Consider the following 22,105-nt stretch of genomic DNA (forward strand, 5'->3'; position numbering starts at 1 on the left):
CAGAGAAACTAAATGCTCTGCTCAAATCACAACTGAGGCAAAACAACAAGATGACTGTGACACATTGATGCCCAAGTATAACGCTCCAACCACTCAGCTCTTTCTCCACAGTGAATCCAGTGATACTCATTTTTGGTATCACTTCAGATATTCTAAATTAGAAAATAAAAAGGTGTTTCAAAGCCTGCCTACTAAAGAGTAGACTCTTTGTTCTGGGTTGAAAACAGGAATTTTAAAAAACACTCTTATAGACAGACCAAAGATTCTGTACATACATTCTGCCAATATGACCATTAAGCCTGTTCTCAGCAGTTTCTGTATTTTTTTCCACTATTACTACAATCAACTCCTAATAAAGCAAATAAACTAAATAGTTCTGTTATTAAGTACTGATATAAACGTAATCTTCACATATTCCTTCTGTCTAAACTGTAATCTTACATACAAACAAGTCAAAATGACTCAGTACATTTGTGGAACTGAAAAGAAACCCCACAAGTCAGTCTGAGAGGTAATGGCCCTATTTACATATTTAATTAGGACACAAAGCACTTACTGAAGTTGTTATAGAAAGCATAGCTATTTGTATTCAAACTAACATGAATAATGTCAGAGTTCATTTTCTATCATTCTGGGTCCACTATTTCTCCTACTGAGATCAACTGGAATCAAGTTAGGCGAAACACATATGATAAATTAGCTGAATATCTGCATAATGTAGCTCTTGTTTAAACACTTTAATCAGCAAGATGTGGATTCCTTGAACCTTAGCCTTGATGCCACAAACAGCAATCTGCTTTGTTCCGCTGAAGTCAAGCACAGAAACTTATTTCTGGCAAAGAGTTACAATAACAGACTCCTTTTGCAAGTTCAGGACCTCGGAAGCAAAGTGTTTTTTTTAGGGGGGCGTGGAGGGAAGAAGTTACTAACTTTAAACTTTTAATTAAGCTCCTGGAATGTTCTAGCTATAAATAAGTTTAGAAATCCTTGTACAAAATTGAGGATTTAAAAATTGCTTTCCTAAAGAATATGGATTTTGAGCCCTTTATGATTTCACAGATCTGTATTAAAATGCACATCTTGACAATGTCTAAGCATTAAGCCTGGGGATGCTGAATGTATTCATAAAGCATTTGAGTGGGTCTTTACTTGTGCTGAAAAAATCCTTTTCCATTATATATGACGACTAGTACTAACACAGAACATACGTAGCATGTATGAAAGTGTAACTACGCAAACAGCACCAATACCTTGCCTCCATATAGCCACTGCTTAAAAAAGAGGAACCAGCAGTAAGCAGAATATTCAGTAAATATCATCCTGAATGACCTAACAAATACTAACAATGCACTTTATTTCTCAATGGCAGGATATTTAACTCTTCATCCCAAACTCATGACACATCACATAAAATGTGCAAGGATGTACTCATTATAACCATGTCTGTTACACCATGATACTAGGCACATACTTTTCTTTGTATGTTACTTTGCATAATATACCTTAACAGTCAGTAGACCTAAAGTCATATGTTGGATAGGGACTGCCTCTATGTGATTCAGCTTTGAAAAACCTTTGTATCTACTAGGTATCATCACATGATCTCTGGCTTTTCTCTCACTAAGCATGAGTAAAGTTGAGAGGTGGGATGAATTTGATCCATATCCATAGTAAACTATTTCTTAACTACAGGGTTGAGTCGGTTCATGTTTAGAATAGAATAGAATATTTCTGCATCCCTGACAAAGACAGCCAAAGGTACAAGTGAAATGGTTCAGGATCAGCATGTTATTTTTATGTATCCCATGAGGAGTGATCTTTTAAGAATTACAAATCATGTTCGTATGACAGGAACTGATGGTTCAAAGACCTTCTGAAGTGCAGACTGGCCTACTTACAATATACGTGAATAATCATAGTAACTGAAGTGTTTTTAATAAAAAACCCAAAATATTTTAAGCATTTAACTATACTTTTTGCTTTACTGTGACAGAGCAAGACATTTTCTCTTTCAAAACTTCTCATTTTTCTGTATTATGCCTGATTGACATGCATGTTCATGCAACTCTTCAGCATGCCTACAAATTAGAACTTAAAAGTTATTGTGAGCATAACTAGTTTAAAGAAATGCACTAATTAAACTGTATTGTTTTCTAAATCAATTTACTTTATACAAAACATATGTATAAGCAACTTTTCAGAAATGCGTAGTCTGTTGCTTCTTGGTTTGCTAGAAGTTCAGTAGGTGACTTAACGGGATCATGGGTACTTACCCTAATCTAAAGGGCCGAATGTTAAATCTTTAGCACCAACTCTCCCAATTTGAAATATTTATCTGAAATTCAGTATTTTACTAAAGAAACAAACATTTTCAAACAGTTTAAGATAGCTCTTTCACACAGATGACTAAGCTTTCACTTGCTAGCACCATTTCACAAGTACTCCAGTTACTGTCTTCCACCCTACACAATACTCGAATTTCCAATGCAAAAAGCCATAAAAAGAGTAAAGCTTTTCCTATAGAAAATAGAAGCCATTTTATACACTGGCAGAAGGCTCTGAAATACAGGAAGTATAAATTTGTCTTACCTAAAGAACGCAGTTTGTTTAGTCACGACACCCTACATTAATACAGTGATGCTAAACATGTCTTTTCTGAAATATTCCAGAATGCCATCAGTTTTCTTCAGATGTTTTACTTATACAGTGTTTCAAATATATTTCAAACTTACTTTGTAGATGAACTGATTTTGATCAAATAGCTGCAAAAAATTTATTAATTCCTTTAGGAAAATATGTATCTAAACATCAACTACTAGATATTATTTTTCCTTTATTAAAATATCAAGGTTAAAGGTAAACATCCACAGACTAATGTGTTTGGTGTCTCAACTCTACCTTCACCAGAAGCTGCCAATCCAAAAGAAGAAATCTTCAGATTAGCCATGGTTTCTGTCAACTGACGTACCTAAAGATGGGACGAATATCAGCAAAAAAGTAAACTACATGTGATAAAAAAAAAAAAAAATCACCGCTTCAAGAGTTCTATGGGAAATATTACTACAAAACCCTTGTCTTTCCTACAGAAGTAGCTAGGATGCGTCTATAATGGAAAAGAATATGTCAGAAGTGAATTTTGAGCACCACGTTGAAATATGTAGCAAAATTTAGATTCAGGCTTTGACATATGACTTTTTTTCCCCCAGAAATTATTTTTAAAGTTTATTCTTAAACTACTGTCTAATAAATTTTATTTCAAACAGCCCCAATCCAGCAAGTAGAACTACACGATCACTATTGCACACAGTCTACTCCCTACCCTGTATGGAAACGCTGGATCTTGATATTGGCCCAGGGATCACATTATCATTTATGCCACCTTTTGGGGTGGGTTTTTTTGGTTGTTGGTTTTGGGGGGTTTTGTTTGTTTTTGGGGTGTGTTTCCCCCCCCCCCCCCTTAAACTTTTCAAAATTTACTTATTTAAAGGTTTTTCTCTTGCAGGAGATAATTATGATATTTCTTGCCCCACTTTTTTTTGGCCTACCACTACAAGAAGAAATCAGAACTGAACTGATGCCTGAAAGTTCCAAAGTATTCCACCCATCGTCCTTAAGCGAGCTGCACATAGGCTATCTAATACTTCGTCCTGGCAAATAAAAATCCTGATCGTCTATTAAAAGCAAGCATGTGGGCAGCATGCTTAGTTTCACAAGCCAAAAGAAAACTATTTGTAATATAGAAGTTTGGTGACTGAAAAGAAAGAATCTCTTTAAAGCAAGTTCTTATATAAATCAGGAACATTCCTTAGTATCTCCTAAGCATGCGAGTTCCCCTCCATTGTTTTTTTGCAATTAGAAGTACATTCATTTTAGCAGAAGCTCACTAGTATTTTCTTGTTTGGTAATTCAGCTTGTTAGAAATACAATAATATTTTAACAGATTAATTTTATTCTTTAGATTCTCAGATTTATATTGCCTTTTGAAGAACACTGCAATATTTGTGGAGAATACGCTTGCTATTTGTGTAGTGTTAAACATCCCAAAGTACTAATTCTAAATAGATACTATATGTAAGATAGCCGAGCACATCAAATTCTTCACAATGGCTACAAACTAAATTGCAGCTAAAAAAAAAAAAAAAAGAGTGACCAGAAACAGAAAATTAACAGATTGGCTCAGTTACAGTCTTTTTTAGATTAAAGAAAAACAGATTAAATTTGGTTTAAATAGGAGTAAGACATTCAAAAATCACACGCAATTTTTGTAAGAACTGTATAGCTACAACACAGCTATTGTTTCCTTATTTCTTGTATTTGACAACTTATAAGTAATACTGAATAGCTATCAATACTTGTTTACATTTAATCCTTTAATTGAAAAAGAAAGAAAACAAGTTTAACAGGTGCCCATGTACTTGAGGTCCTATATCTACTGCTCAATATCTTCCCCCACTTCACATGCATATTCTTATAAACCACCTAATCTTCATCCAGGAATAATGTCTGGGAGTGTGTGACATATTCCCAGAATTAGACCCTGGTATTGCTTTATTTACCACTGTTAGTGGTCCTCAGACCAGACAAAAAACCAAACCATTCTCCTACTTATACTGGCTGTAGAAAAAGAAAGTAGAGTAAAACCTACTTTGGTCAAGAAATTAGATCATGTTTGGAGGCATTTTTCAGGCTAGCAGCACAATTTAATAAGTAACCCATTGGGAAAAGCAATAATGAAATACTAATCTTCAAAATAATTGTAGTAACTTTAATAATTTAATCAGTATTTAGGGAGAGTTTTTATTTTAACTTTTTTTTTTTTTGGTCAAGACTGGAAGAGGGAATAGAAGGAAAAGGGAGAAGGCTGGACATTAGCATGCAGGAAAGCATTTCAATAGACAACACTTCAACTACAAAGTTCTACTTAAAACCAGACATTTTTGGTTTTGTTTTAGGATGTATATAATACAATAACTAGCATGAACTAATTAGTGCCTTTAACAATACCAGACAAAACCAGACAACAATAATACTGCCAAGAAATACCATGCGTCTATGAACTGGATTGTGCAGCTAATGAACTATTTTTTCAGTTTTACAACAGAAAAATCTATAATCTTTTATTCTAATGTAACCTTTTTTTTAAACTAATGAATGAATTTCTTATATGATAAGAACCACACAACAAAAATAAGGTATTTTAACTCAGCTACGTAAGATATGACAGTAAGGTGCTTTGTTTTCTTCTAAATCTAACAGTGCATTTACACAAAAGTGCACTGACAAAAAGGCTTTCTATTCTTTTTGAAGTTTAAAGTGGAAAGTAATTGTTTTAAGTTTCATTTTGTATTCTCCCTTTTTTGTTGTTTTAAAACATGTCATACTATGACACTACCCTTCACTTACTGTTCACAGATGCAAAGATCTGTGCACTATAGAATCTGTTTTAATTTTTTTTCCTGTTATCTTGTTGGTTGAACAAATTAATTCACAAATAAAGCAAAGTACTCAGTTCACTATCAATAAAACACATCATAAAAAGTGGATGTTTACCTCCTACCTTGTGACTGTGCAGGCTTCACACAAAAGATTTGTTAACATGACCATCTACATAAAAAATATTTTATCAGTATAAAAGCAGCTAAAGACAAGTAACTATTTGCAGTATAATCAGATGACAGAAGCAGATGGCGATGGGATCCCAAAGAGTAGTCAAAATTATTTGCTAGGTCAGAGCTATATATGCCACAGAACTTTTATAAATACACTTGTAGATTTAGGTCGATATGTAAATTTAGTTCTGTTGTGAACTGTTAAGAGATTTATTAATTGCACTATATGATAAATGCTCATTCCTACAAGTTTTCCATGTTGCTTTCCTGACACATGATGAATAAAATTCTGTATTAACAATGCCTTTTGAGAATGGCAGAATGCTAATTCAGTAGTTGCACACAGCATGCCCAGAACTTGGATGCTGGTAAACGCCTAGCCTCAACTGCATTAGCTCCCCTCTCTTAAGTCTAAAGGATCATTATACTTAGTGTTGCTAAGTATCCACCTCAAGCTTTCAAAATGGAATGGTTCACGTGACATTTTCTCAAAGAGTAGAAATTCCCATATTAGCCACAATTTATGTACAAAATCCGTAATCAATCAACTACCCCTATCCATCTAACCTACCTTCACTGGTTCTTAATGTAAACAGTTTCCATTTTTAAATCTTTCAGAAGACCTCACTCCTGATACAAAATTTTTCAACTCTGTATCAATGCTATGTAACTATTAGGTAAGAGTACTTGTATACTAACACAATTATTTCAGATTTCAACCAATCAGTTTGGCTGAGGCCTATATAATGAAATTACGCAACGGTTAAAGCAATAACTTTAAAAAATGCAAACTAAGGAGCACTGCAAACTAAAGGAATCAATATTCAATTAAATCTTAAGTAATAAAATAAATTTGCAGAATAGGACCATACGAATTTGATTCAATGTCAGTAATAGTGTTCATTAAGAAAATGCTTCTTGAGGTTTAATAGTTATGTTACAATAGAACTTCCAGTGTTTAGGAGGAAGTAACACTTCAAGGCACTCACTATGTACTATACGGTATGCTTTCTTAGCAATCGGAAAACAACAGAAAGGAAGTTATGTTTTTTATAGCTTAAAATACAAGTTAATTACAATGGGCATTTATTAATATGTACAGCTTATTCACACACTATGGACAACAAAAATGTATTGACCGAATAAAATATCAATAGAAGAGCATAATATGCAAAGAATTAGAACTTCACAGACATTTCATCAATCCCAAATGATGGTAGAGATACAGTAAAATGTCAATGGAATGAACTTTGGAATACAGAGTCACAGAGAAGGGGTGGTGTGTGTATGTGTGAGTTTTCAAAACCTTCCTTCATTTTTAGATTCATCATGTGAATTAAAAAAAAAAAAACCAAAAAACAAAAAAACAACCAACAAAACCCAAAACCAAGACACTGAGGTAACACAATTTCTGATGTAAATCCAGTCCACACAGTAGCCTAAATTCATTCCAGTGTGCTTGCTAATCAGAGCGCTTCACTAACACTCAAATTTAGAGACCTATACAGTTGTATTGTAATAAAATAAAACTGAAAAAGTGAGGGAATCCAAGTTTAAGGTTTCATCCTTAATCACTCAATGGAAAAGTTATTTTAACACTAACTACATCTTAGCAACCTGCTGTATATAGTTTAAAGATGTTTGAATCCTTCAGAAAATAAGCATACATCCTCTAAATAAAAAACAAACCCCACAACCCATAAGTTGCATCATGAAAAAAAAAAACCAAACAGGTTTTGCATTTCCTATCTATCAGTTCTAAAGTTACCTTATACTCATTTGCAGTCATCCACTCTGGTTCTCTTTTCTTCTTTTTCCCTTTTTTATCCTTGGCGTGCTGAGTACCAGAGGCCTGATAAGACTGCAGATCCACTCGTGAATGAAACTGGTATCGGCCACTTTCCACATCACAGTAGTAATAAATTCCAGTTGCTGGATCATAATACAGTTGATTTTCCTTTATAAGAAACAAAGAACAATGCTATCATTACTTCGATAAATACATTGTTCAAAAAACACACCCAGTTAAAGAACCACATACCATTTAAAAAAAAAATACTCAAATGTACTAAAGAACTGTGGTGGGTTGACCCTGGCTGGCTGCCAGACCCCCACCCAGCTGCTCTCTCACTCCTCCTCCTCAACGGGATGGGGGGGGGAGAAAATAAAATGAAAAGCTCACGGGTCAAGATAAAGACAGGGAGATCACTTACCAATTACCATCATGGGCAAAGCAGATTCAACTTGGTGAAAATTAAAGTCATCACCAGTTAAAAGAGTTGGAAGGTGAGAAACAAAGACAAAAACTAAAACGCCTCTCCCTACCCTTTTCCCCAAGCTCAATTTCACTCCTTCATTCCCAACTCCTCTACCTCTCTTCCCCCTGCCTGAGCAGCGCAGGGGGAACGGGGGGTTGCAGTCAGTTCATAACAGTTCCTCTCTGCTGCTCCTTCCTCCTCACACTTTTCCCCTGCCCCAGCATGGGTCCTTCCTATGGGATGCAGTCCTTCAAGAACTGCTCCAGCATGGGTCCTCTCCACGGGCTGCAGTCCTTCAGGATAAATCTGCTCTGGCATGGGTCCTCCATGGGCCACAGCTCCTGCCAGGAGAACCTGCTCCAGCGTGGGCTCTCCACAGGCCACAGCTCCTTAATGAGCTGTGTGTGGGGTCTGCTCCAGTGCATCTGCTCCAGTGTGGGGTCCTCCACAGACTGCAGTGTGGATATTTGCTCTGGCATGGTCCTCTTCCATGGGCTGCAGGGAATTGCCTGTTCCACCATGGTCCTTTTCCTCACGCTGTGGGGAATTGCCTGCTCTGGTGCTTGGAGGACCTCCTCCCCCTCCTTCTTCGACCTTGGTGTTCACAGGGTTGTTTCTCACACTCCCTCCTACCACACACACTCCGCTGTGCAGCATTTTGCCCTTTCTTAAACATTCTTTCAGAGAGGCACCACCAGCTTCTCTGATGGGCTCAGCTGTGTCCTGCAGTGGAATTGCTGTGGAGCTGGCTATATCTAGGCAGCCTCTGACCTCTTTTCACTAACGCCACCCCTGCAGCCCCCCTGCCCCACTACTAAAACCTTGCCACGTAAACCCAATACAAGAACATTTCCTGTAATTCAGAACACTTACTGAACAAGAAAATATACTTTATTCTTTTGTGTAATTGTATCATAAACTGTAATCTATAGCCCTAAACAAACATTTACATATCTAACTATATCTACAAACTATTTCAAAAGCAATGGTATCATTTAAGAGTTTAAGTCCAGAAGCATCCCTGAACACAAAACAAGTAGTTTTGTGCACCACATGCACTTTTTTTTTTAAATTGAGTTAAATGTAATGCTGCAAACAAAACCTCTGTTTTCAGCACAGTAATTCCACTATGATTTGTAACAGTGTATATATCTATCTATATATGCATGTACGTATACACATATCTCATAGGACAAAAAGAAACCCCCCAACAGCTCTCTTATGAAAAACATATAGCAGAAATTAACCATTATGGAATTTTGATCCACTGACATCTTTTTTTTAAAGAAGTATTTTCTTTCCTGTAACATCAAACTAGTTGGTAGCAGTACTCATCTAAATTACCTATTTCTTGTATTTTCTCTCAACACACTTTTCACTGTGGAGAAGCCACTGACTCAGGTTCAGCAATCTGTCCTGTTCTGAACAAGTCATCTTTTAGTTTAAGCTTTGAATTTTGAAAGAGTTACAGAGCAGCTTTAGAGTATAAAATTTCTATAACGCCAAGCAAGTTAAAGATCCAGGAGACACCAAAAAGAACTGAATGAAAATCTAAATTTATTTCTCAGCCTGATATTTTTAATTTGGCTGAAATAACTCAATAACTAATTAACAAACTTCCATTACTATTAGTCTTCAGTAACATGTTTTTCAAATCAAAATCAGCTTAGATCTTAGTTCTCTGCTCACATCAACTTTTACTACTTAAATTTTTGCAATAGAGAAAAAATGCCAAGGGTTTTGAAAATGATGCTTACCGAATTATAGTAGAGTCCAGTGCTATGGTCATAATACAATCCTGTATTTTCATCGTAAATAAATCCAGTTTGTGAAACAGCAGCTTCTGCAGCAGTTCTCAAGCTCTCCACCAAAGAACCCTCTGGTACTGAAGTATCTTCTGCTTCCTGAGACCAGAAAGTAAGAAATTATTTTTAGAAGAAAACTTAACCTCCTTGGTTCTTTGGCATTTTACAATGCCCTATTTTAAATAAAACAAATTAGTTCTTGAAATAATCCAAGTCCATAGAGCACTATTAGACAAGGTGGCAAAAATCTAGCTGTAATTTACTGATAAACTCCCACTGATTTCAGTGGGACCAAGATTTCATCCTGTGCCTTTCATTTTCCCCCAACCTTTATTCAAAAGTGGTTCATGTCAAAAATACACAGTGAATGTCTTTCAGTACATTCCTAAAATAGATTTCTGCTCTCTGTTCCACTTCAGTTGCTAGATGCTAAGGCACAAAACCAGTTAAGCGAGTGAGATGATCTAAGAGAAGGCTAGATAGCAGGGAAAAAAAAACCCACAACAAAATAAACAAATAAAAACACCCCAACAACTTTCTTCTCCTTATATGTTATATCAATGGAGGGGAAAAAAGAAAAAAAAAGTACACAGCCATATTAAACATTCTGTTGATAAAAAAATGCCATGCTTTCAGTGCTTCCAGCCTATGTTGGACATATGTTTTAGAAGGTACACGCTTTTTTAAAAAAAAAAACAAACAAACAACAAAAAAACCCAAAACAACAAATCTAGGACTATGTTACACTCAGAACCTACTACAAAAAGAACTAGTTTCAAAGCACAAGGATGTTTGTCTGCTATCATCAGCACCAGACCATCACAAAAAAAAAATCATTTCATACAATGACATCAAGACCAAAAGCACATCTTTTAAATGAAATGAAATATTAATAGAGTATTGACTTCAAAATTGGTAAAACCCCAAACAGTTCTATAACCTGTGAATTCTGGATGAAATTTTCCTCTTCTCCACCTTCAGCAACTTCAGTGATATCCATCCTTAAAGGAATATTAGCACCTGTCTGCAATTCCTCTGTGGAATTATGCTCAGTGCCTTCAGTCCCATGATTGTGCTGCACTGGTAGTTCAGATGCACAATCTTGAGTATCAGTGTGATTGTAATAATTTTCATAATAGTAATAATCTGCAAGGAAAAAAAAGTTGAAGTTGCATAAATTAGCAAAGTAATATTTTATACAATGCCGTTTAAGGATCCCAAATCTTAAACTGGAAATTTATGCATATAAGTAGCCTAACAAGAATCAATTATTAGGTAGTGCCTCCACTTTGAATTTATTCTACTCTTACTGAACAAATTATGTCTTGTTTTAATGTACCTTAAAACTTGGTAAAACACGCGTGTAATGTATGAGATTACTATGTATCAGATTACTATGGCAGGAATTCTGCTACAGTCCATGCTACATTTTATCCTGTTCTAAAAGGAATGGCTTGAAATATAGGAAATGGTCCAAAAGACAATGTCACGTTACTGAGTTTAATGCAGCTAAGGATACGGACTTGAAGTGTATTTTATATTAAAAAAGATTCAGAATAAGATACCAGTTAACATCACTGTTCTAGATGCCTGTTCAAGCAATCACCATGCTCTCTACCTGCTTGTGACCATGCAGCATAGTCCTCTGTCTGTACTTCTACACTAGACTTATCTTTCTCCTTCCCACTATGGATTTCCTTAGTGAGCTCTTCAACCTGAAAGAAAAACAGCATGTTACAGAACACAAAGCTGCATTATGCAGCCTATGTCAGAAAAGAATACCATCCTATTTTACATTCTATAGTTCAGACAAAACATAATTGCATTGTAACTATTTCAATCAATCTTTATTTTGCAGGAGACAATTTTCTACGTGAATGGTTGTCATAATGAAAAACATAATTTCTGCTCACAAAGGGTATAAAGGCAAGCACTTGGGAGGAAAAAGAAAAACTTAACCAAGGTTATTTTTAAGATACCCAACCTGAAAAGTTGAATTTCAAACAATAACCACTGTTCCGTGGTGATGAACTGTGGCATTTACGAAACTTCCCTATTTTGCCATAAGCATCTGTGGGACAGTTCTTCCACTCTTCCTTTACCTCACTTCTTTTATTAAGCTTCTTTCCTTCTGCTAAACGTCATTTTTCCTTCTGACTGCGAAGGCAACTTTGCAGCTGAGAAGACATTATCATTCTCCCCACCACCACCTGTCAAGCCAAGCTGCTAGAGCCAAACGTTAAACGTTGACTCAGGAAAGCAAACTAGAGCCAGTAGCAGTAGCACTTTCTCCAGTCCCTGAAGTCCCGCAGGCCTGGAGAGCCTGGCGGGCTCCGGGAGGCACGGGATCCACAAGCTCAGCCTCAGGTGGAGGGGGCACGGCGGGGGAACTCGGCAAGCTCTAGGTGGGAGGGGCCGAGGGGTACCGGATCGGGGGGCGACGGTAGCAGGGATGCCTGACAGGGCTGGGGCCGGGTGCCGCCCGGCCCGGAGAAGAGAGGGGCGGGGGCGCCGGTTCCCGGGGCGGGGGCCTACCCGTTTACTCAACGCCTCGCTGCCCTCCCGCGCCTCGCGGTAGAGGCGCTCGGTGCGGCGCAGCCGGCGCTGCGCCCGCTCCAGCTGCCCGCGGCAGGCGCCCAGGTCCGCCTCCAGCGCCGCCACCCGCTCCCGCAGAGCCCGCTGCTCGCCGCCGGGCGGGGAGGCCATGCCCGCCCGTTCCTCAGCGCCCGCCGGTCGTCACCCGGCACATGGGACAAAGCGGCGACTGCGGCCCCGCCCGCCGGCCCCAGTCATGGCGCCCCGGCCGTGCGCGAGGGCAGCAACAGCGGCGACGGAGTTGCGCAGCCCCCACCGTGCACACACGAGCTTCACCCAGCGGCGCCGCTGCAGGAAAAGCTTCCCCGCGTCGCGCGAGGACCTGCCCGCGGGGCGGGAACGCGGCGCAACCCGGAAGAGACCGGGAGAAGTGACATCCATGAGGGGAGTGCGCATGCACCTGGCCCCAGCTTGCGGTTGCCAGGCGACGCGCTGGGGCGGGCCAGGGCCCACGTCCGATAAAACCAGCTGTGGGAGCGAAACTCTCGAAGAGTTGTAAATTGTTGAGGGAGAAGTGTTAATGTGGTAGAGAAGCAGAGTCGGAGAGTAAGCTGAGGGATGCCCGGAAACTGCTAAAGAGAACCGGGGTGTTATGCTCTGGGCCTGTACAGGGCAGTCTCGGGGCTGGAAGTGCTTGAAATCTGTTAATGGTCTCAACCCAGTATCTGCACTTGGTCCTGCCAGGGAGAGCTTGTTGCTGTTGGGGTACTCCAAGGTTTCACCTGTAATGTGTGATAGAGTGAAATGTAATTCTAGCATGTATACTATTCTACAAAAGTACAGCATATTTTTTGTTTGTGGTCTTGGGGGTTTTGTTTGGTTTGGGGGGGGGGTGTGTGTTGAGATTTCTCAGTCTATACTGTGGCAAACTGCTTCATGTCCTGGCTAGAAATTGCAGTGTGTGGAGAGTATTGCAATTATAGTGGTCTGAGTGGCATTCAAGGCTGCTGTGTTAAATCTGTGCAGAGAATTGCAGTTTTGCACTCCTGTATAAATTTCTGTTACTGAGATTTCTAGAGGCAGCTATAGAGGATTCTTGGGTTTTTTTCCCCACAGCCCATCTCAATATGATAACATTCAAATCTTTACCTCACAGGCTTCTGTTTCTTAACTGGGCTTTGCTGCTGATGAGCACAATGCTTCTCAGCTGTTAACAAACAGTAAAAGTATCCTTTGTCACTTTTGTGTCTTGTTCCAGAAACAAGTACGTTGTGGTAGGTCATAGCTTAATAGTTTTTAGACCTGACAATAGTGAATGTATTACATATGTGGATACCCAGTCCTCCTAGCAGGTATGTCCTGAATAATGTACCACCTTTAGAGGAAGTGTTCACCTGACTACTTGATGTATACATTTCATGTATACACAAGGCATAACTTTTTTGTTTGTTTTGGCCTTTCATTGACTGCTAGTTCTTGCTGTGCTGAAAGAGTCTCCAAAGGGATGAGGGCTTTAAAGTTTGCAGTGCGTAACGATGCAGGCCACAAAGTTGTAGCCATGCTTCTGTGGTCTGCTTTTTGGCTGCTGAATACAAAGGGGTGGCTTATTGCCTGTCAAACTCTTGTCTTGGCATCAAAATAGTGATTATTTTTGCCACTGCAATCTATCTAGGAACTTCTGAAATGTTTTTAGTTTGGCCTTATGCCATTACTTACTAAAGCTTGGTAGCAACATGGGACTACAATAGCTTTCAGGTTAGACCTCACTCAACACCAGCAAGCTTGAATCTTATGTAGCTCTTGTGGAGAGCAGATAATACAACACTTTCAGTCTGTGAGTTAGAAGCTGAGGTGGTGAATAAAGGTATCTTTACTGCTTCTTGCAAGTGGTTAAAATGACTCATTTCCAATAAATAATAAGCCTAAAGACATGCAAGAGAAAACTACAGTGTTGTTGCAGTGTTATTTTAGCATGAACACTACTTTTTACTGCAAAGGCAATTGGGTCATGCACAGCTCATTAAGTACCATTCTGACCAGAAACTGCCAGAACCAAATGCTTGAAATCCAGAGTGGCCTACATGAGCAGGCAACAGGCAAATCTGCATCTATTCATATCCTAACTGAAAGGAAATGGGCAAAACATATATGTAGTTTGTCTGCTTTAAAGCATTTTTTTGTAAGAGAGGGTAATGCTCTGGTATGGACTGTAGGTCCCAAGAGATGTGAAAACCAAAATCACAGTTTCAGAGCTCAGTTTTGCTCCTCCATAGTTTCTCATCAGAAAGGTATGTCTTACCAGCTGAGAATTAGTATATTGTCTGTATCAAAAACTGTTTCATTTCAGGTAATTCTTCTTTTTGTATACGGATGGCTTCACTTAATGCGTATAAATAAACAAGAGAGCTGAGTTGGAGGAAGATACTTTCTGAAAGAGCAGAGATTTCATCCACTCTCTTGTATTAAATTGTATTCAGTGCAGAGAATTGCACTATCTTATTAAAAGATTGTCCTAATCACAGGCCTTTGATCTGCAAGTTATATATTTCATTGTAAAAAATAATGGATTATAAAGTTTAAGCAGAGAGAAAAGAGGATGAAAAATGATGCCAGCACTTAAAACACTGTGTGTTCCTAAAGGTTTGCAGCAGATGAAGACTGAGGGAGTGGAGGAAATGTATATCCCTGCCAGCTGGGGGAAATGTGTTGGAATGCCTTGGCTGTTACCACAAGCTGTTGTTCCACCGTGCCCTGCTGTCAGGAAGCAGCAGAAGGGAATAGCAGCAGACCAGGTGGAGGAACGGGATATGCAGGGTGTAATTTGCATCCATGTGCAGTGGTGTTAAGTTTGAAGGAGGAAGAGGTGGCAGCTGTCACCACAACTGGCCAGACAGACCTCTTGGTGAATGGTTCAGCCACAGGTATAAGGTCTTAGCCCTGCTCTTGTTTGATCTCATGACAAAGCTAAAGTCTGGCTGATCAGTGCCTCTAAGCCTGCCCCTTTGCTGCCCATGTTCTCGGTGGGCTCTTGATATGGTCTGATGAGCTGCTGTCACAGCTGCCCCTGTCCATCCTCCTTGGTCTTCTGGGATGGGGTAGTTACACTTGCAAGTATAGGTGGCATCCCAATCCAGCTAAAGAGAAAAACAGATGCCTGGTTCCTGCACCTTTTGTATTAAAGGGAGGGGAGGACTTCAGTTACAGGGATGTTTGCCACCAAAGGGCAGGGGATAGTGGAAGGAAGGTGAAATGGCTTGTAGGAGGCATGGACAGCAAGGCTGCTGAAACACAGGCTGTTTGGCTAAGGGCAAGATGTCCAGGAGAGCTCTCTTCCCCACACAGTTATCACAAGCCCAAATCTGCATGAAAGAAAATGCCACTGTGAATGCTGCACGAGCAAAATGCAGGAACCCAAAGCCTGTGGGGAGGGCCTGGAGGGGTAGGAAGGGTGAAGACACAGAGCTGTAACGCTGCCTGCTCTTTCCCCAGGCTGATGCCATGCAGGAACAACCAAGAACTGCAGGGAGATGTGCCAGCCCACCATGCATGGCTCCAGGGTTGCTCTTCCTGCTTCCTCATTCCCCCTACCCCAGTGGAGGTTGTTGTCCGCATCTGTGGCTGTTTCCAGGTTCCTGCTTCTCCTGAGGTGGCGCCCGAACAGGGACCTGAATGCAGATGCTAAGCACCGGTGGGGAGCCCAGCTGAACGAATAACAGACAGCGGGAGACTCAGGCGTCTCAAGGAGAGCTGTAGTTGACACAAAAATCACCTCGCCAGGAGCAGGTGAGCAGCTGGGAACTTAAGAATGGGATCGCAACTAATGAAGGAGGAGTCTATACTATGTATTTTTAAGAAGCTATTAGAGAAGCGTGGGATTAAGTATGATGACTATACCCTCCGCCTGTTGCTTACATGGCTAAAAAGAAAAGGGACTCCACCGGACTCAGCAACAGCCTTTCAGGTAGAGACTTGGGATAAAGCCAGGGATTTGTTATGGGCCGCGGCGACGAAGGGGGAGGAGGCAGCAAAAAACCTGCTGACTACGTGGCGGCTGATAGCGGATTCGCTAAAGCAGTTAAAGACTGACCGCGCCGCCCATCAAGCGGTGGCGGCGGCGACTGCCCCTGACCCGCCGGTCCCGGCTCCCCCGGGCCCGGCTTGCCCAGCCACCCCATCCATTCCAGCAAATGATGGGGGAGTGGCTGGGGAGAAAGATCCCCTGGCTGCTGCGCTTGCAGACTTGCGGGTATCAGACAGCTCCTCCTCGTGGCCCATACAGCCACGGGAGCAGTCGTTCCGCCAGGGAGAGGATCTCCCTGGTTATGACCTGGCCGCTCATTGGCAGGCTGTACGACAACAAGCTTTGGCAGAAGGGAGTCTAGGTGCCTCTGCCTGTGTGGCGTACCCTGTTATAGTGATCAAGGACCCAATCGATGGCAGCCTTTACAGTGGGACCTTGTTAAGGAGTTACGAAGGACAATTATGCAGTATGGGCTGGGGGCCCCATTTACACAGAATCTGCTGCAAAATGTATTGAAGGGACATCTATTGGCACCTTTTGATACAAAATCTTTAGCTGATTTGATATTCTCCCCTACGCAAAAGGTGCTCTGGCAAGTGCACTGGAGAGAGTTGTGTGAGCTAGAGTCGTTAAACAACTTAAATAGGAATCTGGGAGATCTGTTGGCAGGCGTGGGGATTGCCCAGTTAATGGGGGAGGCCCCTGTCAGCACGCCGCAACTGCAGGCACGGCTGGCGCCTGAAATTTTGAGACAATCAGCGGACCTCGCATTTCAGGCGATGTCAAAGGTCCCTGATACGGGACGACCCGTAAAGTCTTTCACCAACATTAAGCAAGGAAGCAACGAATCATATATGGATTTTATCAACAAGCTCCAGGAAGCTATTCAGAAACAAGTACAAAATCCTGAAGCCAAAGAGGCGTTGCTTATGAAATTGGCTATAGAAAATGCCAACGAGGACTGTAAGAGTTCTGCAGACGTTGCAAAATCCCACCATAGTAGATATGATAGACGCATGCAACCGTGTGGGTTCAATTGCACATAAAAATGAGGTCTTCGCAGCCTCCCTAGTCACTGCCCTGTGTACCAGCAATAAGGCGTGTTTCTGCTGTGGAAAATTGGGACATTTTAAGCATCAATGTCCTGAGAACCCCGCGCAAAAGGGAGGATCGGAAGGGATTCAGCAGCCCCCTGGGTTTTGCCCGCGCTGCCGCAAGGGGAGGCATTATGCTAATCAATGCCGATCAAAGTATGATCTCAGCGGCCGACCCCTGTCAGGAAACGGGAGGTTGAGCGCGAGGCGGGAGCACGCCCCGATACAAATGCCACCCCAAAGCCCCATGGGGCCGTCGTCTCAGCAGGCCTGGATCACCTCAAGGCCAGAACCCTCGGGAGTGCTGGAGTGGATGTCTCCACAGCTGCCAGCCTCTCAATAAACGACCAGACTGTACATAGGGTGCCCCTCAATGTGAGGGGCCCCCTTGGCCAAGGGCTAAGTGCCCTATTGTTGGGAAAGTCCAGTGCTACTATGCAGGGTTTGTTTGTTTTACCTGGAGTTATCGACTCTGACTATACGGGACAGGTGCAAGCGTTGCTATGGACCCCGTCTCCTCCAGTGTTTATTCCAGCCGGAAGCAGGATCACGCAATTGGTCCCTTTTATGAGCATGGTGCGAAACTGAGAGCTAGTTCCCCGGGAGAGTGGTGGTTTTGGCTCGACCGGGGAACCCAGCATCTTTTGGGCTCAACCGCTCGGCAAGGAACAGCCTACTTTGATGTGCACGCTAAAAAATAAGGGAGGTGAACCGGAACATTTGGTAGTGAAGGGAATGATAGATACGGGGGCGGACGTTACTATCATCAGTACTGCCAAGTGGCCTGCATCATGGGAGACCGTTCTGGTTGACACAGGGATAGTGGGAATTGGAGGCCTGTCGGTGTCCAGGCAGAGTGCTAAACTAATACAGATTGTAAGCCCGGAAGGGCAGGTTGCAACTGTCCGACCTTTTGTAGTTCCTGTGCCATTAAACCTGTGGGGATGAGATGTCTTGAGCACTTGGGGAATAGTGATTGGAACTGCTGATCCACATCAACATTTTTAGAGGGGGTCACTGATGCTCGGCCCACCGTTCGACTCACATGGCTCACCGATCAGCCAGTGTGGGTGGATCAGTGGCCCCTATCACAGGAAAAGGCCGACGCGTTGTGAACATTAGTGGACGAGCAAGTGAGTCAAGGACACCTGGTTCCCACTACCAGCCCCATGAACACTCCAGTGTTTGTTATAAAAAAGAAAAGTGGTAAATGGAGACTTCTACATGATTTACGGCAAGTAAATGCCGTAATTCAAGATATGGGGGCATTACAACCAGGAATGCCTTCACCAACATTGATACCTCGTCAATGGGACATTGTGATCATCGATTTGAAGGACTGTTTTTTTACGATTCCCTTAGCGCTGGAAGATGCTCCCAGATTTGCCTTCTCTCTACCAGTTGTAAACCATCAAGGGCCTAGGTTGCGATATCATTGGATGGTGTTACCTCAGGGCATGAAAAACAGTCCCACGATATGTCAAATATATGTTGCATGTGTGCTATCACCTATAAGAGACAAATATCCGGACCTGATTTGTTATCATTACATGGACAACATTTTGATCACCGGACGGGACCCAAAGGAACTGGCCACAGTTATGAAAGATATGTTGCAGGGGTTAAAGAAATATGGCTTGCAAATAGCTCCTGAAAAGGTGCAAGTGCAAGCCCCGTGGAAGTACTTGGGGTGGAAGATTTTAGAACATACGATACAGCCCCAACCCATAACCTTGCAATCTAACATTAAAACACTGAATGACTTGCAAAAACTAGTAGGGACTATCAGTTGGGTACGCCCATTACTAGGAATAGATAATGACATGTTAACCCCACTGTTCAAGTTGTTAAAGGGTGATCCTGAGTTGACATCTCCACGAGAATTAACGACAGAGGCCAAACAAGCGCTACAAAAAATATCACAGGCGCTTACCGAAAGGCAAGCACAACGCGTAATTGAAGGATTGGGAGTTAACTTGTATGTCCTGAATCAGTCCCGACAAGCAGTGGGCCTCTTAGGCCAATGGGACAGCAAGGGTACCCAGGACCCCTTAGCCATCGAGTGGGTATTTCTGCCGCATCAAGCACCAAAAATGATAGTGACGCAGGTAGAAACGTTTTCAATGCTTGTGTGAAAGGGACGTGCACAATGTTTGGAATTGATGGGAACAGAGCTCAAAACCACTTATCTCCCACTGACTAAAGACCACCTTAATTGGTGTGAGGCTAATAGCCTAGAACTACAGATAGCGCTGGAAAACTTTAAGGGACAAATTCTAGTTCACTATCCATCCCACAAACTATTCTCCTTTAACGAGGGAATTAGAATAATTCCTGAATCGCTGAGTAAGGAGGTACCTGTCGAAGGACCCACCTTATTCACCAATGGATCAGGACGAACAGGCAAGGCAGTAATAGTGTGGTGCGATAGGGGGGAATGGAAATACCAAGTTCACCATGTTGTAGGAAGTCCTCAGCTGGTGGAAATATACACAGTAATTCAGGTCTTTCGCCAATGGGAGATGCCATTAAATTTGGTTACTGATTCTCAGTACGTCGCCAACATTGTCAGGCGCTTGGAAAAGGCTTGGCTCAAGGAAGTTGACAGCGAACCAGTGTTTTTAATGTTTAAACAGTTATGGGACTTATTGAGTCGCTGCGTGAACCCGTATTATGTGCTCCATATGAGAAGCCATACCTCTCTCCCGGCTTTTATATCAGAAGGGAATGCGCGAGCCGATCGTCTCGCTGCCCCCACATGGACAGTCCCTGTACCAGACATTTCTACACAAGCCCGATTGTCACACGAGTTTTTCCATCAATCTGCCCGAATGCTGCGTCGACAATTTGGGTTGACTTGGGACACGGCACGAAGTATCGTACAGATGTGCCCTGACTGTCAGCGCTTAGCTCCCATACCCCAAACGGGGGTGAATCCCCGAGGAGAAAAGGCCCTACAGATTTGGCAATCCGATGTTACTCATATTGGGGAATTTGGCAAACAAAAGTATGTGCATGTTTCCATTGATACGTTCTCCGGAGCTCTATGGGCGACCGCAGAGACCGGAGAAAAAAGCAAAGATATTTTACGGCACTGGAAAGGGGCCTTTGCTGCTCTAGGGGTTCCACACCAGATCAAAACGGACAATGGGCCCGGGTACATAAGCGCAAAAACGCAGGCCTTTTTAGCACAGCGGGGCATTCGACATATCACTGGTATCCCCTATTCCCCTTGGAGCCAGGGCATCGCTGAGTGGCCTCATCTCACTCTCAAGCAGCTGCTACAAAAACAAAAAGGGGGAATGCTAGGGGAATCACCGCAAGCCCCCCTCCATAAAGCAGTATATGTGTTAAATCATCTTACAATAAGGGAAGACAGGACAGCTGTTGACAGCCCTAACACGGTAATAGCGCGACATTTTGCATCTTATAACTCGGCTTCTCCGGTAGGGGAAAGGGCTCCGGTGTGGGTCAAGTCACTGGAAAATAGCCAATGGGAGGGTCCTTATGATCTTATAACATGGGGGAGAAGATATGCTTGTGTTTCCACAGATCGTGGACCTCGATGGGTACCCGCCTGCTGCATTCGACCGTACCTGAAGAAGGAGCCCACAGATGCATCAATGGTTTAAAGTAGACTATTGGGAACTACGCAAAGTATCTCATTCGATATTCGGGGAGCCACCTAGTGGGCCAGGCCGTGCCGGGGTATATAGGGGACCAAGTGAGTTGCCATTGGCCGTGTGGACTGGGAACATCAGGCGGCGGAGAGCCGGCAACTGAATAATCGAGAAGCGACGGGGATTCCCTGCCTCCAGTGTCCCGGATCAACACATCACGCATGGACTTTGTGCAAATGCAATAGTTGTGAAGGAAACTGGTATTGTCACTCTCAATTCCGGGCAGGAAAGTGCGCAAGGTGTAAAGGGAACACCACCAGGAGCGCCGAACCACAGATTCTACAGCTAGTGTGTGAGAGATCACATTGTGTCCCCCAGCTGTGGACGGTGTGGGAAGTAGATTGGGAGAGTACCAAACGACAGTGTAACAAGCGATATGGGTGGAAAAGGAGCAGCAGGAAGACGTAAGCCATGGGGCCATTGTGAGCGGGCATCTTGTGGCTAGCATCGCTGTGTGCGGTTGCTGCGTTGTGGGTACCCTCACAGCCGAAAGAAAACGTTTGGGTGACTCTGGCCAATCAGATGGGACAGGATTCCATCTGCCTCTCGATATCCTCCCCCGGCAACCCCTTTTCCACCTGCCTAGTGGGGCTTCCTTTAGATAATTGGGACTTGGGCCTGACTAGTCCTTTCAAGGAGGCCTGTGGGGGGGGATGACATGCCACTGACAATTGGGATGGATGCCTACCACATCTTAATCACTTGCCAATAGAACCTCAGGAACTCGAGCTATTGGGGTCCACAAAAATGGATTGGTGTTTGTATTTCAATTATTCAGGGGCCAATGTTTCCCATGCCTGGTCAGTTAACGCTACCCTGGGAATCTATAAAAATGAATCACTGTGGTGTAACCACACAAGCAGCAATATATCTAGATCGTCGAATGCGCCTATAGGGTTACCCAGGGGGGTCTTTTTAATATGTGGAGACCGGGCCTGGCCTGGCATTCCCTCTCATATTAAAGGTGGGCCGTGTTCGTTGGGAAGATTAACTCTACTAATGCCAAATACATCTATGATCTTAGACCACAGAAGGGGCGCTCCCAAGACGCACAGTAAGTGCGGAGCACATGCCTATAATTCACAGTGTGATGATTCTGTCGA

General features: G+C 42.4%; 1 protein-coding gene across 1 annotated transcript in view; it reads right to left on the reverse strand.

The window, feature by feature from the left end:
- LOC143172098 (angiogenic factor with G patch and FHA domains 1-like) overlaps positions 1 to 12,378 on the reverse strand; it is a 30,131-nt gene extending 17,753 nt beyond the window's left edge. Inside the window, exons 1-5 of the mRNA XM_076361349.1 lie at positions 12,208 to 12,378; positions 11,291 to 11,387; positions 10,613 to 10,818; positions 9,625 to 9,771; positions 7,378 to 7,566 (exon numbers count right to left, since the gene is read on the reverse strand). Coding sequence (XP_076217464.1) covers positions 7,378 to 7,566; positions 9,625 to 9,771; positions 10,613 to 10,818; positions 11,291 to 11,387; positions 12,208 to 12,378 — 810 coding nt within the window. The remainder of the gene's footprint in view (positions 1 to 7,377; positions 7,567 to 9,624; positions 9,772 to 10,612; positions 10,819 to 11,290; positions 11,388 to 12,207) is intronic.
- Positions 12,379 to 22,105: the final 9,727 nt, after the last annotated feature.

The sequence above is a fragment of the Aptenodytes patagonicus genome, chromosome W, assembly GCF_965638725.1.
Source record: "Aptenodytes patagonicus chromosome W, bAptPat1.pri.cur, whole genome shotgun sequence".
NCBI lineage: Eukaryota > Metazoa > Chordata > Aves > Sphenisciformes > Spheniscidae > Aptenodytes > Aptenodytes patagonicus.